The sequence below is a fragment of the Aedes albopictus genome, chromosome 1 (assembly GCF_035046485.1).
Source record: "Aedes albopictus strain Foshan chromosome 1, AalbF5, whole genome shotgun sequence".
NCBI classification, from domain to species: Eukaryota; Metazoa; Arthropoda; class Insecta; order Diptera; family Culicidae; genus Aedes; species Aedes albopictus.
The window spans coordinates 12,648,745-12,665,610 of record NC_085136.1 but is presented as its reverse complement, the minus strand read 5'-3'; the positions used below and the strand labels follow the sequence as shown (position 1 = coordinate 12,665,610).

The 16,866-nt window shown below is 39.1% G+C and overlaps 2 protein-coding genes across 3 annotated transcripts in view; both read left to right on the top strand.

Annotated features, from left to right (window-relative positions):
* Window positions 1–1,406: 1,406 nt before the first annotated feature.
* On the top strand, window positions 1,407–2,193 carry LOC115261051 (uncharacterized). Its single transcript, XM_029862414.2, has 3 exons — window positions 1,407–1,789; window positions 1,863–1,988; window positions 2,059–2,193. The coding sequence occupies exons 1-3, from the start codon at window positions 1,684–1,686 to the stop codon at window positions 2,127–2,129; spliced, it is 303 nt and encodes a 100-aa protein (XP_029718274.1). The 5' UTR covers window positions 1,407–1,683; the 3' UTR covers window positions 2,130–2,193.
* Window positions 2,194–4,774: 2,581 nt separating this feature from the next.
* Window positions 4,775–16,866, top strand: part of LOC109424968 (ras GTPase-activating protein-binding protein 1) — a 41,336-nt gene continuing 29,244 nt past the window's right edge. For both annotated transcript variants that reach the window (XM_029862433.2, XM_062843588.1), the window contains exon 1: window positions 4,775–5,329. The gene's annotated coding sequence lies outside the window, so the exon portion shown is untranslated. The remainder of the gene's footprint in view (window positions 5,330–16,866) is intronic.

Genomic DNA, 16,866 nt, shown 5'->3' with positions numbered 1-16,866 from the left:
GTTGATTCATAAGCCATCAAAATAGTAATTTTAAATCGAACATTTGTTGTTTTTACATCACTATTTTGGTTCGATACAAACCGGAAAATTTGTTGTTTCTACTACCAGCTGTTTCTTTCATAATAACAAACGGCGTCAGTTACTTTGAACTAATATTAGTCATTTTTTACCGGAATGCAACCGTTAAATTTTACTAAATCTTAGGTTTATTCAACCGGAATACACAAACCAAAATATTAGTTTGATTCTACCATCCCTGCGGTTAAAGCAAACCAATATTCCGGTTAACGAAAAAACAACAAACATAATAGTTCAAACCAAACCAAATTGCTGGATTGTTTTTGTTCTTTCTTCTTTTTCCTCATTCTACAAGCCACATTCCACATTTTCCTCATTGTGAGAAGTCTGATCAGTGCTCGAGCAGTTTAGTATTGAAAAATCTGCGAGTTTTTATTATTTCATAACGCTTAACAGCGCCAGGTAAGTTCAAATATTTGAATATTAGATGTGTGAAACGCTTGGTGAAACGATAGTCTTGAATATCATTGATTTTCAGAAAACAGTAGCTACGTGAAACAATGGCCTCGAGTCTTGGCCCGGATCCCCGGTGGGATGGATATTTGGTTTGCCAATCTGCTGGATGCGCCATGATTCTCGTTGTGTTTTAAGATGAAACGAATGAACGCCGGGGGGAAGTTGTAATCAAGGAACCCCGTGAAAGTCGAGCCGCTAGCAAAGATCCGCCATCGTCAGCATAAATGTAGAAATGTGATGTTTCGTTTATTATAATAATGTAATGTCAGAAAATTTATGGGAAAAGGTAACGGCACGGCATCTAAAACTTGACCAGCAAAAAAGATGTTTTCAGCGAATTATATTAACTATTGTTTTACGAGTTGGGAAAATAAATATGTGCATTTTACAGCTTTTTTAGAAAACTTTTCTTTTGTCATCAAAAAAGGGTGGTTTTGTATAGTACGGGAGGGGGGGGGGGGGGGGGGGCTTGGGGGTGGGATGGGATTCAACCGGAGGGGTTTGTAGTTTCAACTAATGGTTTGGTTTGTTTTAAATGGTAAATGCACACAGAAAACAAACCAAAGCTTGTTAAAAACAAACGGCATATGGCAGTTGAAACAACAAACAAAATCGTTTATATCCTCTACTGTCAAAACGAAACAACCAACATAATGGTATTTTCAAACGGACGGTTGTAGAAATTAACCGCTAAGGCGCCAGAGAAACAAACTAATACTTTAGTTAATAACAACTGCCACGGGTAGTCAAATTAAACTAATATGCCGGTTGTACCGAATTCAAACCAAAAATCCGGTTAAACTAAACCGAATTCCGTTTGTGATTACTAATTATTTTCGAGGGGGTCGACACTAATCGATTTGGTTCAATTTTCATGCGATCAGACGTAATTTTATTTGATTATCCACAGATTGTCACGATTATTTTCATTACATTTGATATCGAAACGATTTTATCGGATTTTATCATTTTTCCAAGTTTTGGTCAGGTTTTGCCGATTTTATGCTTTCCATTTTCATCAAAATCTATCAAAATGGCAAAAATCCGAAATAATCCGAAAAAATCGAATAAAATTAAAAAACCGACCGAAAATCGCCCAATGCAGGTTAAAATCGCTCAAAAACCGTTTCGACGTCGCGACGCCGCTCAATGAGTTTGACAGCTGCGTCAGTCCTTCAGATGTTAAATCAAAACAAGTTGTGTGTCGAATCCACAGTTTTAATATCAACTGCTATGGACTATCTCGGGAATGAAGGTGAGTTCTCATTGAAATAAGATGCAGAAAGAAAGCATTAATGTTTTATGTCCATTATCTTATTTTCGGACAGGCCAAACGAAACCGAGTGGAGGACGTTTTGAGGCGCAAAACCCGGAATTTGTGGCAGCGGTTCGGATCGGCGCTGGAGATGGAACAGCGATGGTCAAGTTAGCAATATTCATCGACAGATATGTTGGTAAGAACGGTCAAACGACCACGGTTCATATCAAGTAGCATTACTTTATACTTTCATGTTGAAATTTCAGAACTTGGTGTAAAACTGCCAATAAAGGATAACCAGGCAAACCAGAAGAGGCCTCAGCTGGATGCTGCATAATTATTTCGGGCATCGGCTACACAGCCAGCTAGCCGGCATTAGGAATGGATTTGATCAGAGTGTGCTAACCTTGGTGCTAACCGGAGGATCGCTCTCGGAAACTGCCACCAGCCACTACCTGGCAGTTTGTGTCTACATCTTTTACATCTTTTTTTCTATACAAATATATTGTTCGTGCAGTTGAAAACCGGAATTTTTGGCACGCGAAAATCGATTTTTCTCCTGAACCGTGTGTCGGACGTACGTCGGGCAAAGTGCGCTGGATAGACGGCCAGATCCGCTGCCCAGCGCACTACGTCCGACGTTAGGTTTCACGTATGGATTTGGAGAAACTCGATTGTCGCGTGTGAGGAAACTTCGGGTTTCAACCGCGACGATATTATGTATTGCCTCGTCGAGTCTATCTATCTACCGATAAGATAAATAAAAATCGCATGTTTTGTTAGATACATTGATTTTTTTACTGTTAGCTCGCGTTAAAATCGAGGTGTGGAAAGATGAGACGTGCCCAAGCTTGTCCAAAAGTAGGCCTTAAACCTTATGCCTCTTCAATCGTCTTGAATCATAACTAAAGATGTAAGTATATACACAGGATCAAATGTTAAGAGTAGGCTGACCATTCTCACTCATACTCACCACTGGAGCATAGTTAATGTTTTTGACACAATCATTCGGTCTTTCCAGATGAATTAGCATTATTATCAATATGGAGTTCTGTTTTTGAACATTGATTTCTTTTATGTGTTTCTAAAAAGTGTCCCTTTAACCGTTATGTGTCCGACAAACTTTTTGCTCTTTTCTACACCGTGCTTTTTGAATGGGCGCTGGGTACCCGGGTACCCTGTCGGCCACATAAGGGTTAAACGGAACAAATCTGATCAGCCTAGTTAAGAGTCGTAGATAAAAAAAATTGAGTATATAATTAGATTTGTATTGAAAAAATCATTTGGCCTCCAGTTAGCCTTGTACATGGCGGCTTCGGTTCCCGTTCCGGTCGGGAACATTTCTAGCTTCTCTAGACATAGTGCTTGCAGCGGTGTCATGGTCGCAATTTTTTCCGCAGTCAAGTTCGCAGATTGTGAACAATCCTCGGTACTCACTTTACGTAATTTATGTTCAGTCCCTTACTGTCAGATGTAATATGTACGAATCCATGCAAAAGGCCCAGTTGTGGCTCAAAGAACACTAAACTGAAAAGAGGCTGACCATGTTCCAGTGGGAATGTAGAGCTACAAAGAACAAGAATTCTAAAAGTCAAGGGATCCATTCCTTAAGTGATCCGTTTGGTTCATGAAACCTTCACGGCCAAATATAAGTCAAACCGACCAACCCAAAAAGCTGATGAACAAAGTCTTGCTCAAAATCACCGGAAGTTATGTGTGAGTTAAATGGGTCAAAGCCGCCAGGAATGAGTACGACAGCACTCCCGAACACCAAATGCATCGCAGCATCCACTTCTAACTAAATACCTATTACGATTCCAAAGCGTACGGCAACGATTCCATTATTGCCAAGGTAGACCCAACCGCCAAATTATTCTTCCATAACAAAATTCCGACCAGGATTCCGACTAACTCAGTGGAAAAACAAAATCCGCCAGTCGGGATACCAGAATCCGGGGACACTCATCAGAACAGAACCATGGCTGCAGCCGTCTTTCGACTGAAAAAATCTCGGCCTCAAATACGGTTGTAAACAAAACATCGTATACGAAAAAAAAAATATAGAAAAAAAATGACATTTTCGGCTAGAGATGTGCACCGGTTTTATTCGATTCGATATGAATACAGTAGACGTTCGATAACTGCAACATGTTTACGTTTCACTTAGCGAACGAAAATTCGATAACTGCAACGCCTGACAGTGTCAACAAGCCGTCAATTGACGTAAAATGAACGAAAAATTCATTCGACTGTTCATTAGGGCTAACATGGCGCACCATTTTGACGTTTGGCGGTGCGATAACTGCAAATTTGTTGCACTTACCGGACTTGCAGTTAGAAAGCATTGCAGTTAAACCGTTTGCACCGACCGAACGTCTACTGTATGTAAAAATTTTAATCGATTTTATCGGATATTTCGGATATGGATGATTTTGATCGTTTTTGGGAATTTCTTCAGTTTCGTTGAAATTATGAAGAAAATGTGAATCCTTTGGTAAGTTTTGGCTTAATATCTAGCTTATCTGGAAGAGTCGTCCCCCTCGCGCACAGGTACAAGAAGTTAGCAAGTCCGGAATTTTGTGTGAAATTGGTTTTTGTTTTCACAATTGAAAAATGTTTCTGAGTACCATGGAGAGTTCGTCTCATCTCACCTTAAGTTCGCTAGTAATGCAGTGAATTTTGAGCGATGCTCATTCTTCGGTTTTCTTCCGCAAATCCACAATATCCAACCTCGTATCCAACCTCCAGGATTTTTGTGGATTTTTTTTATTGTAGTAGACCACTGTGCAATGTTGCTCGATATCGATACGTTACGTAACTTTTCGAAGCACCTCAGTCGATCTGACAGTGTGCGATGACACTTGTTCATCGATTCTGATCGATGAAACCGCCATCATTTTTCACGCGATTATGCATGTGTTCGTGCCGACACGCTGAAATCTACCCCAGCCCAGTAAAATTTAGCCCGTGTGTGCGTGACAGCGCAGTGCTTCGAAGAGTGGTGATCCGCAAGAAAGTCGGGATTGAGTTTTCTTCGGCATTTTTCATAGTTTTTCTGACGGAAAATTCTACCGAAAACCGCTACAGTTGCCGTTTTCACACGCGTTCAGTGTCTGAACATAACGACGGTTCCGATTTGGGGTGCAAACATCCGTGCAGACTCCGGAAAGAACCGATTTTGCTGTCGAGGACCGCGGCTGCGAAAAAAATTAGGAACGGCATCGCCACAGCCAGGAGGAGGAAAGTGTGGTTGGTTAGTGTGTGCGTGTGTGTGAGTGTTTGGCAATCCAACAGATCCCCATCACACAGGCACATCTCGCTCGCTCGTTCAGGCAAGAAGGAAGATCGCTTATTCGTGTCGTCGCAGAAAGTAGTGTGAAAAACGACGGAGAACAGGCGGCGCAGTCCCGGTTTCGTGAAACAACACAGAAAGGGGAGCAAGTCACAGTCGGCGGAAGAAAAACCTGAAATTTTTCTACACACGGCAGAACAATCGTCCGGATTCGTCTCGATTCGCTTTTCCAATCAACCGAAAAGGTGAGTTCTAGTGAGTGTTTTCAATTGCAAGTGGTGCTGACAGGGAAGGGAGTGATGGCTCATCCGATGGGGAGATTATTATTTGTACACACATGACGGATGATGCCATTTTTAACCTAGAATTTTCAACCTTTCTGTGCCTACTGCGGAGGGGTGTGCGAAAATATTAATATTGGCAACAAAGACGGTTTACGGGAGGTTCTGTGTTCTGTGCGGCTGGTTCAAAGTTTAGTGAATTACGTTTCGGCACGTGTTTCCCCGGTGGAAGTGCTCTGGCGTCGGCCAGGTTCGGTGTAATCACCGATGAGACGCCCGATTTTTTCTCCACTATCGCGGCAGGAAAATGGGCCTTCGCAGTTGTTCGCGGACGCCATAAAGGAGCAGCAGTGCCAGAAGAGAGCACCTACGAACGAACGAGGGCCTGCTGCGATGTGTGTATGCGGTGATGAAGATGAAACGCACACCAATGCGTGGGATATGGATGGGGCACAGTGGGTCAGTGATGTGTAATAGGTGGCAATTTTTGGGGGTAGAAAATTTGTGTTTAATTTTGTAATGTGCCTATTTTGGTGTAATTTAGTTGGTTAGAGTAAACTTTAAATGTTGTTTTATTATAAAACAATCTTATTTCCTAATATAATGTATTTCAAGTTACCCACCTTTGTTTAAACTGCTTGGAAATGCATAGGCCTATCTAATACTTATTATTATCTGTCAAAATTTTGCAACCGCTGCCGTATGTCTACCAACCCGCTAATTGGCTTCTTTAGCGATGTTGAGATAAACCCATATTCTGAATCTGCATGCCAAACTGAGCCGAAATCCAAATTTTCATGAATTTTGGTGCCTGGGAACCTATTTAAAAATCAATTTGAAGTTTGTATGGGAGCGATTTGTCGAATCACCCCTCGTCGCATTTTGTACTGGGTGATTTTGAAAAATCTCTTTGAAATTGATTTTAGGTACCAAAAGAAAATTCTAAAAATCTGAAAAAAATCGTAGTGTCTCAGAAAAAGGCGCTCTTTTGTATAAAAACAAAAAATCAATACATTTTTTTAAATTTAAAAACCCAATTACCGCTTTGCAGTAAATCTGTCGGAAAGAACAACACCTCTGTGAACTCCAACAATTACACTAGGTTTTTTTTCTGGCTTTTTCCTAGTTTCTACCACCATTTGTAATTTGCTATAATTGAATTCCCAATGTGGCCTATGCTAAAAGACAGTTGTAAGACATCAAATCTCTGTTCTTACCTAATGTATACCCAATAGTTGTAAAAGAAATTGCTGAAATAAAAAAAAAATCAGGCCAAACATATCTAAAGGACTTATCTGCAGAAGAGAGGCTCTCTTTTGTTAATATCTCAGCTAATTATTTGAATTGTGATTGTATCCTTGCATAGAACGATGGTCAAAAAATCGTCTTTTGGTTTGTACTGCAAAAGTAGTTGAAAAGTTTACCATTACAATGCAATAATTGAAAGAGAAAATACATAAATAGAGCCTCTGAAATGCAGATAGGACCTATTGAAATGTTTGGCTTGAATTCTACATTCTAGATTTAAATCTAGTGCGGTAGGCAATTTGAATTTACAATTTCAATTTAATTTATTTTTCCAGAATTCAACGGTACTACATCTAATATTTACATTTAATAGTTTAATAGTTTATTTAATCAATTACGCGAACCTGTAACATTAAATGTTTAGGAGAGGTCAAGGTCAAGGTACACTTCAGAGATTTGGTTTAACTTTCAACTGAGAACAATTCAAATTCATCATAGGAGACATCAATATATACAACATAAAAGTACTAGTTATGTAAAGCTTTTTTAGGGAAAAGAGTAAAAAAAACCCTAGAATTCAGAAAATTCAAATTTACTTTGATCTAATAACTAATATTTTCATATTCATATAGGGTGACGAAGGGTATTATCGGCAGGTTTGTTCCCTTCGTCATGGGGGATTTTGTGGGCCGAAATGCCTGAAATTTGGGTATATAACTCAGCTTGATTGGGAAGGATTTGAGGCCAACTCTGAGACCTACAGGCTTCAAAAAACCCCCCATGACGAAGAGAACAAAACTGCCGAAAATACGTAAGTTCCCTTAGGACCGTGATTTCGGGTGAAATTGATCACTTTTCGCAGTTTTTTGTGAATAATTTTTGAATATTTATCGATATGGTTAAATTCAATGCTTTAAAACAAGTACGACCATGGTTTTCATCAGTCAACGAGGTTGAAAATTCTATGGCAATTAATTTTATTACAAAAAAATACATATGAAGTCAAAAATTAAAAAAAAAATACTTTCGGGGTGAAATTGATCTGATTGATTGTTGCTGTAAGTAATTTGTAATTTGTTGTTTATTGGGTACGTTAGCCTATTAGTTTTACAAACTATACATCAGGTCAAGGATATTGGTGTTGGAAAAATATATTTACTAAGGATCCAGAATGAAACTTAACAAATTGACTTAAAGTTAGTTTACATTTTAAGTTATGATTTCATCAAAGAATTCTAATTGTATGGCAGTGAAATTTTGAGCGTTCATGACTTATATGGTAAGCTTTGAATTTTTTTGACATATGTTAACATGGAAGAAAATTAGACTATTTCTCTGATATAGCACCAACTTATCGAAAATGTCAACATCGCTTCAAAATTCGAGATGGTAATTATAGTTTATTTGAATTCCATCTGACTTGAATATTAATATGTATTGAAAGAAAGTAACTAAATAACCGACAATAAATTAATATATTAATGGAATGCATATTAATTAGACCAATTTACTAAAAAATCATAAAATAAATTAAATAGCGGTAACTTTTTTTTCTTCTTAATAATTTTAAGTTTAGTCAAAGTAGACGGGCTTGGTGGTCTAGTGGCTACCGCTTCTGATTCATATGCAGAAGGTCATGGGTTCAATCCCTGGCCCGTCCCTTTCATCCTACTTTGTATCTTTCTATCCACTTCCTCTCTCTCTCTCTCTTTCTCTTCTCTATATATACAACTCATATATATTCATATGTTCATAGCCATCGCTAGAACCAGAAACGAATTGGAAAAAAGTCGTTTCCCTCCCTTCCAATTTCCACTCACAGCACAGTGTATATATAACGCCTACAAGTTATGCAACCAAAGCGTGCTGTGCCGCCTTAACCTTATTCACCTCATTCACCACACAATCTTTACGAACACTATAAATAACCCCTTATCCATGGATCGCATCACCGACCCAACGGTGACTCCCAGATCTCCCATCCTTTCCGTCTAACAAATACCCCAGTCCGTGCTGCGTTGTGGGGATGCAGAGGTGATCTCGGTCTTTAGTAGCAACAACCAGCACACTCTAACATTCCTTTCCCTTCCCAACTGACTATAAGGACGTGGCCGGCGCCGTTATTGATCCAAAATGTATGAGCTGCTAGAATTGCACTTTGAGAATAAGTGGAGTGTCCCAACCCTTATTCATTTGGATCTCAGTGCAATTGGTACCAGCTCAGATCAATCACGGAGTAGCAACCATTGACATGTATAGTCAGATTTGATCGTTTTGATCGTTTTTTTTTTTTTTAATAATTTTAAGTTTAGTCAAACTTTTTTCAAAGCTTATTGTATGAAGCATAAACGCCTAAAATTTTATTGCATTCGGATCATTGAATCCGGAGATATAACAGTTCAAAGTTGGCTATCGGATAAATATTACTTTTTCTTGAATCTTTTGAACTTCTCGTAGAATAGTTCGATCTTTTCCAAATTTGGACCATAAATGCACAACTAGTTGATCAACTTACAGTAAAAACAAATTAATTTTGTGATGCCCTTTTAAAAAAAGTTACAGCTATTTGACCATTTTTTAGAAAGTGAAAATTTTGTCTATCCCCTGTATACTCAGGGAAATTTTGTACCGATAAAAAATAAGAACGTATTATGTATATACATTAGCGAACCTTATAACTTAAATATACTCAGAATCAGAAGTAGAGTGCAGAGTTTACTCCCTGGCCAAGATCACAGGGTTCGACGGTATTAAAGTGAAGGATGTTAATTGTAATTCTTGTAATGAAAATATCACCTTTAACACTTTAATGCGCCTCCAACGGTTCATTGCGAACCGGCTGCTACAGATGGAGTATGGCTGATTTATCAGAAATGCTCGATAAACAGGAGGAACCTGCTGGGGCCTAGTAGTTTCTATACCCAGAAAACAGTTCCGGTCGATTGAGTCTGGGAAGGTTTCGAGAGTCGTGAATCATAATGCAAATTTTTGTGTTTTGTGACGAGTCTCGGAATATTTTTTGAGTCAGCAGACTTTGAACTGTTTCCTGGGCTTCCCACTATTCGGTTAATTTTAACAAATACACTATACAAATACAAATTTAACACTTATGTGGCCGGCAGGGTACCCGGGTACCTTTTTCAATTTCAAATCTCGATATTTTAATGGTTATTGAGACTAGGATGTTGGAACTCTGTTAGATCTTAGAACTCGTGAATATACATCTATTACTGGGGTTGACCAAATTTTAAAGTGAGGAGGGGCAGGGGGAGGGGCTCCTGCATTTTTTTATTACGTGGAAGGCCGGCAGGGTACCCGGGTACCCACGAAATTGAAATGATCATATCTCCGTCAATTTTTCATCGATTTTGGAAATTTTTAGCTCATTCAATTCAGAAACTTATCATCTATCGGGAAAATATTTGGTTAGACCGATCTAATTACCGTGGTTTTCGGAAAATCCATATTTTTGGGAGCATGTCCTTATACCATATTGAAACCCACATTGTTAAGGCTAGGATACCTTAAAGTGTTTATGGTCAACCATGGCCTCACGGGAAGCGTGTTCCGAAATCACAGTTTCAAAGTCAACACGTTTTATGATTCCCTGCCGGTCAGATACAATATGCCAAAGCAATTTTACGATGCTTGGTACCGAAATTGCTACTAACCTACCGAAAATCCCGTATATTCTATTGTATAAAAACACGGATCCGGAAATCCGGATTTTCCGGTACCTATGGTGATCGGACCGGTCTAACCAAATACGATCTCGATAGATAATGAGTTTCTGAGTTGAATGAGGCAAAAACTTTTAAAATCGGTGGAAAAATCGCTGAGATATGATCATTTCCATTGCGTGGGTACCCGGGTACCCTGCCGGCCTTCTACGGATGTTTTTTTTGCTGGCCACACTACGGTTAATTCAAATATGAAATAATTAGTAGTATCTCGCGTATTCAATTTGCTAATACATAGTTCTCAACATTTGATGTGCTTTCGTGATTCAATTTTCTCTATAATTTTCAATATCAATTTAAAATAACAAAGAAACTAATGGTGGGAAGTGCAGCATTTAACAGTGCTTGCTTATAGATTCGAAGCTAACGTGTGATCAAGACGAAATCGACAAAAACTGACTACTTCGACTTTGACTAACGTAGACTATGATGATTAACCTGGGCTTGTTAGGGGAATATCTGTAAATAAAAAGAAAATCGCGTTAAGTACTGTTCCTTTGAATTCCACTAAGAATGTGCATCCTTTGACAGATACGTATTTCGACCTCAACTGTAAGGTCGTCTTCAGTGTCTTGTAGTCGAGTCAATACAAGACAATGAAGACGACCTTACAGTTGAGGTCGAAATAGGTATCTGTCAAAGTATGCAAATTCTTAGTGGAATTCAAAAGAACAGTACTTAACGCGATTTTCTTTTTTATTTAACGTAGACTATTATGACAAATTAGATATTTTTACATTTTGCGACTGAGTGTATGAAAGGTTTTCTTTAATATGGACTTATTTGGACCGATGCTGATAGTGCTAGGGATGTGGACGAAATACAACTTTCAAAGATAATAAAAACAACACTAAAATGAGGATCAACGGAAATGGACATAACAAACACATCGACTATCTAACAAATCATAGGCACACTAAAGATTACTCAATTATAGGGCACAGCATAAATTTGAACAATAACATTCTTTAAACCTTCACATGACAAAAAACAAATACAAAATCGACCATATGACAAAACCGAAACTTTCACACCTTCTACCGTATCCTTCTGAGTCAGTACGCAACAGTGTCTTACTGGACGACATGTTCCGTGCACGGCTGGTGAACTGCTTCTGAAGGATTACGTTCTCTATCCTATCCAAAGGCCTAGTGAACGCGAGACGCTTGTGCGCACAGTGATGGGAGAGGTTTCTACGTCCGTCGGCGTGCCGCTAGGAACCTTTCAAAAAGAAAAAAAGAAAAAGAATCAGAAGTAGAGTGCAGAGTTTACTATATTGTTGGTATGAATAAAAAAGTTTTCGAATATTTGGTGTTTAGTTGTTTCGAACATCAGCTTTTTGCCTTTCTCGTACACTAAGTGTACTGGAAAGGCTATATGTTCACTCCAAAAATGACTTTTTGATAGAAGGCCCGGAGGGTCGAGTCACATATACCAATCAACTCAGCTTGACGAATTGAGGTGATGTCTGTGTGTGTGTATGTATGTGTGTGTGTGTGTGTATGTGTGTGTGTGTATGTGTGTGTGTGAGTATGTGTGTGTACAAAATAAACTCACATCACTTTTTGGCAGTAAACCTCAACCGATTTTTATGACCGACGGTTCATTCGACGCGGAATCTGGTCCCATTGTTTCCTATTGAAAATGGTTCGGATCGGTTCAGCCGTTCCGGAGATATGGCCATTTAGGTGTTCCGGATCGGTATCCCAGGGAGGGGCCAGATATGAAAATGCTACAAAACCATGCAGGCGACATATCAGACCGCGGCTTTTTCGATAACCTGACGAACGGTAAGCAGGAAAATACTCTCAGTCCATATCTGAACCAGTAGTATTCCGGAATCGGTTCCGGATGTCCCGCCGGAGGTGGCCAAATATAAAAGTGAGCCAAATCCATGCATGCGACACATCAAATAGCGGCTTTTTCGATAACCTGATAAACAGTGAGCAGGAAAATAGCCTTTGACCCAGCAGAGACTACTGGTAGTGTTCCAGAACCGGTTCCGGGTGCCTCGCCGGAACTGGCTAAATATAAAATTGAACCAAACCCATGCATGCGACACATCAAATCGCGTCTCTATAGATAACCTGATGAATGCGTTAGCAATAAAATGGAATCAGACTATATTTAGGAAAACCAGTAGTATTCCGGAATCGGTTCCGTGTGTCCCGTCGGAAGTGGTCAAATGTAGATAGGAACCAAACCCATGCATGCGACACATTAAACTGCAGCTTTTCCGATAACCTGAAGAACGGTTAGCAGGGAAATAGCCTGCTGTGATTAGCAGAGACTACCGGTTGTGTTCCGGAACCGGCTCCGGATGTCCCGCCGGAAGTGGTCCAATATAAAAGTGAACCAAACCCATGCATGCGACACATCAAATAGCAGCTTTTTCGATAACCTGAAGAACGGTAAGCAGGAAAATAGCTTTAGATCACAGCATAGACTACCGGTGGTGTTCCGGAATCGGCTCCGGATGTCCCGCCGGAAGTGGTCAAATGTAGATAGGAAACAAACCCATGCATGCGACACATTAAACTGCAGCTTTTCCGATAACCTGAAGAACGGTTAGCAGGAAAATAGCCTGCTGTGATTAGCAGAGACTACCGGTTGTGTTCCGGAACCGGCTCCGGATGTCCCGCCGGAAGTGGTCCAATATAAAAGTGAACCAAACCCATGCATGCGACACATCAAATAGCGGCTTTTTCGATAACCTGATGAACGGTTAGCAAGAAAATGGTTTCAAAGCATATTTGAAACAACCAGTAGTATTCCGGAACCGGTTCCGGATGTCTTGCTGGAAGTGGTCAAATGCATATAACAGCCAAACCCATGCATGCGACATCAAACCACGGCTTTTTCGATAACCTGATGAACGGTTTACAAAAAAATAGTCTCAGATCACATTAGAGACTACCTGTAGAACCCGCCAGAATGACCAAAATGTAAAATGAATCAAATCCATACATGCACATCAATTTTCGGCTTTTCAGAAAACCTGTTGAACAGTTAGCAAGACACTAGTCTCAGACCATATTTGAGACAATAGGTACAGTCTTGGAACCGGTTCCGGGTATCTCACAGGAAGTGGTAAAAGTAAAAACAGTGAAAATAATCAATGGAAGCGATAAAACTGATGCAGGCTCATCAATTCACATCTTCTCATATTCCTGAGGTGTAAATATACAGTAGAATGGGTTTCCATGAGAAAATTGAAATTTAATCGCATCAACCTCGAGCAAAGTTTTTCTATTCCCTTTGGCGTCTAAAATTGCTGCGCAAAATTTTGATCCGACTGATTGCTCCTCGCGCTCTGTGATATGGTTCTAATTTGAATTGGATTCAGTACGAAAAATTTCACTTGCTTTCATTTTTTGGTAAATTTTTTTGAATCTAGTAACCAATGATAATAAAATATAGCCTGAAGTGTGTAGGAAAAAGTTTATCGAAGACTGTAAAGTGATTTTTGGTTGTGAAATAATTTTTATTTAAGCTTGTTATTATCGTCTTGGTATTGATGATATTCCAGTTAAAGTAAAGGTGGTCACGCAGTCAAATAAGAGGTCTGATATTTTTCAGCTCTGCCTATACATTGAACATAACACCCGAAATATGTGCCATCAGTAACTCGATGATGGCTTGGATTCTTGCTTTTACAAATAAATTATTCACAGGATTCAGGATGCTTACGTCGATGGTAAGATCATGCGTACATATTCGACGAGAAAGGCACTATCACCACTAGGTGGATTAATCCGGGTTTTTCTACATGTTTGTAGCTCCACGAACACGTTGAAAATTCCGCCAGACGATTTTTGGAAATGCAAGTTAAATCAAAAAGGAATTTAGATGACTGTGCTAGAGGAACAAGAGGAGGGCTCCAAGATCTAGCAGGTATTTCCGGCAAGCCGACAATTCCAATAAAATGCTGCAAATTCAATGTGGACGCTGATTCTTCCGGATTCCTACCAATTCTTTCCAGTATTCTTCCTTGAGGAATCTTCCAGAATTTCTGAATTTTGACCGATTTCTCCTAGGCTTTTTCACGGGGATTCTACAAAAATTCTTCGCAGAATTTCTTCCAGAGATTTCCCGGTATTTCTCCCACAGTCCCTCGTGAAATTTTTCCCAGAGGTGCTCCTGCGTTTTGCCCAAAGACATTTGCATTAGATATTCATAGGAGATTTTCAGGGATTTCTCCCAGAGTAGCTACAGAAGTTATTCCTGGCATTTCTACTAAAGCACAAGGATTTCTTAAGAAATTTTTTCACGAATTTTCTTCAGAAGCTCCTCCCAGGGTTTCTACCAAAGTTTGTTTAAGCAATTACCTAAAGATTTTCCTCGGATTTCTACAGAATCTTCGGCTGGGATCTTGCGGGATTTCTTTTGAAGTTTTATTAAAGAATTCTCTTACGAATTTCAACATTGATTTCTCGCAGAAGATTCCTTTCAATATTGATACCATTATATGTCTCAGTTTTTTTTTCTCAATTTACTCTGGACATTTTTCAGAATCTATTGCTAATATTTCTCATGGATTTCTTCCAGAGTTTTTTCCAGGCTTTTAGTGTTTACCGGATTTCTTGCAGTGATCCAACCGATGTTATTGGTTACAGATTTTTAACAGAGCTCTTCTCGGAATCTACTAGAAGAGTTTTTCTTCGGAATGTCTCCTAAGATAACTTACGCAATGAAGGAATCAAGTTGAAATCTAGCGAGCAGCTCCACAAAAGAAATATCTGAGAAGAACTGGGGCGTCTCGGAAAAAAAAGTTCTTTTAGAGGTGCCGGAGGAAATTATAAGGGAAAATCAAGGAAGAACTGGGAAACCTAGATGAGAAATCCGGATGAAACGACGAGCAAATTCCTGCGCGGAAAACCAACAGGAATGTCGGAAAACACTGGAAGAAATTCTTGGAAAAACTTCTACAAAAACTCCCAAAAACCCCGTGAGAAACTACTGGAAAGCTATTCCGGAATGCCACTAAAAGAAATTCCTGAAGTAACTTTGACTAAATTTGAGATCGATCGCCAGCGACATCTAGCAAGAAACTCTGGTACCATATCGAGAAAACCTCTGGAAAAGCCCCGCAAAAAACTCCTGCAGAAATTCTGGGAGGAACTGAGGTAGAAATCCCAGGAAAAAATCAGACATCCAAAATAAACACCGAAAAAGACTTGGAGGGAACTATTTATAGGAGCAGATACATAAAAAAAACTCTAGACCCTGGGCTTGGATTGTATGTTCCAGGAAGCTTTGATTTCGGATATGTGGCTGATGTGCTTTGCAGTAATGATTAGAGTAGTTGACTGTATAAGCAATGGCAAGCAGTTCTGTAAAAATCAGATCTTCAAGTCGTCTGATATAGTTATACTGATCATGCTGCTGCATAGTATATCGAACATTTGTCGAAGTGCACTTCGTCATCACAAAGATGGGTGCCGAAATGATTTTCCATTTGATTTCGATGGAAGTTCGGCACTGGTGCCGAGAATTGGTGCTGGACTATGTGCAGTTAACTCGTTCAAAATCAACTTTCCGGCAGAAAATCTTCTCAACAATCACTGTTAACAACAAGTTCATGCAATAAGGTATCTGATTCAGATGGAAGAAGTAGACGTAAACGTTCATTCGTTCGTAAATTAAGGTAATCACTATTTTGTTTACCTGTGGTGTCGGAAATGGGGTCAAAACCCCTATTTATAAAGAGGATTCTGACGGATTCCTGAAAAAAAAACCTAATGAATCCGCTTGTATTCTTACAGAATCTTACAGTTAATTCTGAAAAGGGTTCTCGCAGTTTTCTGAATAGAATTCCGTCAAAATCTTGAAACAAATTTTGACAGAAACCTGAAATAAATGTTTTGAAGAGAAATCTCAACAGAATCTTATAAAATCTGAAGGAATATAGAAGGAGTTTTCAGAATATTGCTCAAGTGAATTCCAGCAGAATCATTGAAGAAGTCTGAGATGGCCAAAAATGAGTCTACGTAGCTTTTATGGACAGCGCGCACGATAAAGATTGTACACCGCCCGTTCAAAGATTTATAAGCTCTACATTGTGATTTTCGAAGGATAACTTCAAGTTGTAGTTGGTAAGAAGAGCCACCATCAAAAATTTTTGACTTGTGTTGATAATACCGTGTATGCACCAAACTTTGCGCAGTTAAGAAAAATCAAATTTCTAGTCGTTATAAAAAATACAAACAAACAAAATATATCATGAACAACATGCTCATACGATAGACTAATGATCCTTCTTTGAGTCTGCAATATAAAAAAAATCATAATATTAACCAAAAAATACTTAAAATAGAAAAACTATTTCATTGCCTTGTTCCTAACTTTGCGCACAAAATCTTCGATTGTTCCTAACTTTGCGCATAGTGTGCCTAACTTTGCGCATGCTATGAATTGCTCAAAAAAGTAATCAAAAATGCTATTATTTAATGTTTGCCCATTAAACTAAAGTTATTCAGATCAGGTAGTGTACCCTTAATTGATCTTTGTTGA

Coding starts and splice junctions, on each gene's coding strand:
- LOC115261051 (XM_029862414.2), top strand. CDS start 1,684: ATGAGTTTGACAGCTGCGTCAGTCCTTCAGATGTTAAATCAAAACAAG. Junction 1,790..1,862: donor GGACTATCTCGGGAATGAAG/GTGAGTTCTCAT, acceptor ATTTTCGGACAG/GCCAAACGAAACCGAGTGGA. Junction 1,989..2,058: donor ATTCATCGACAGATATGTTG/GTAAGAACGGTC, acceptor TTGAAATTTCAG/AACTTGGTGTAAAACTGCCA.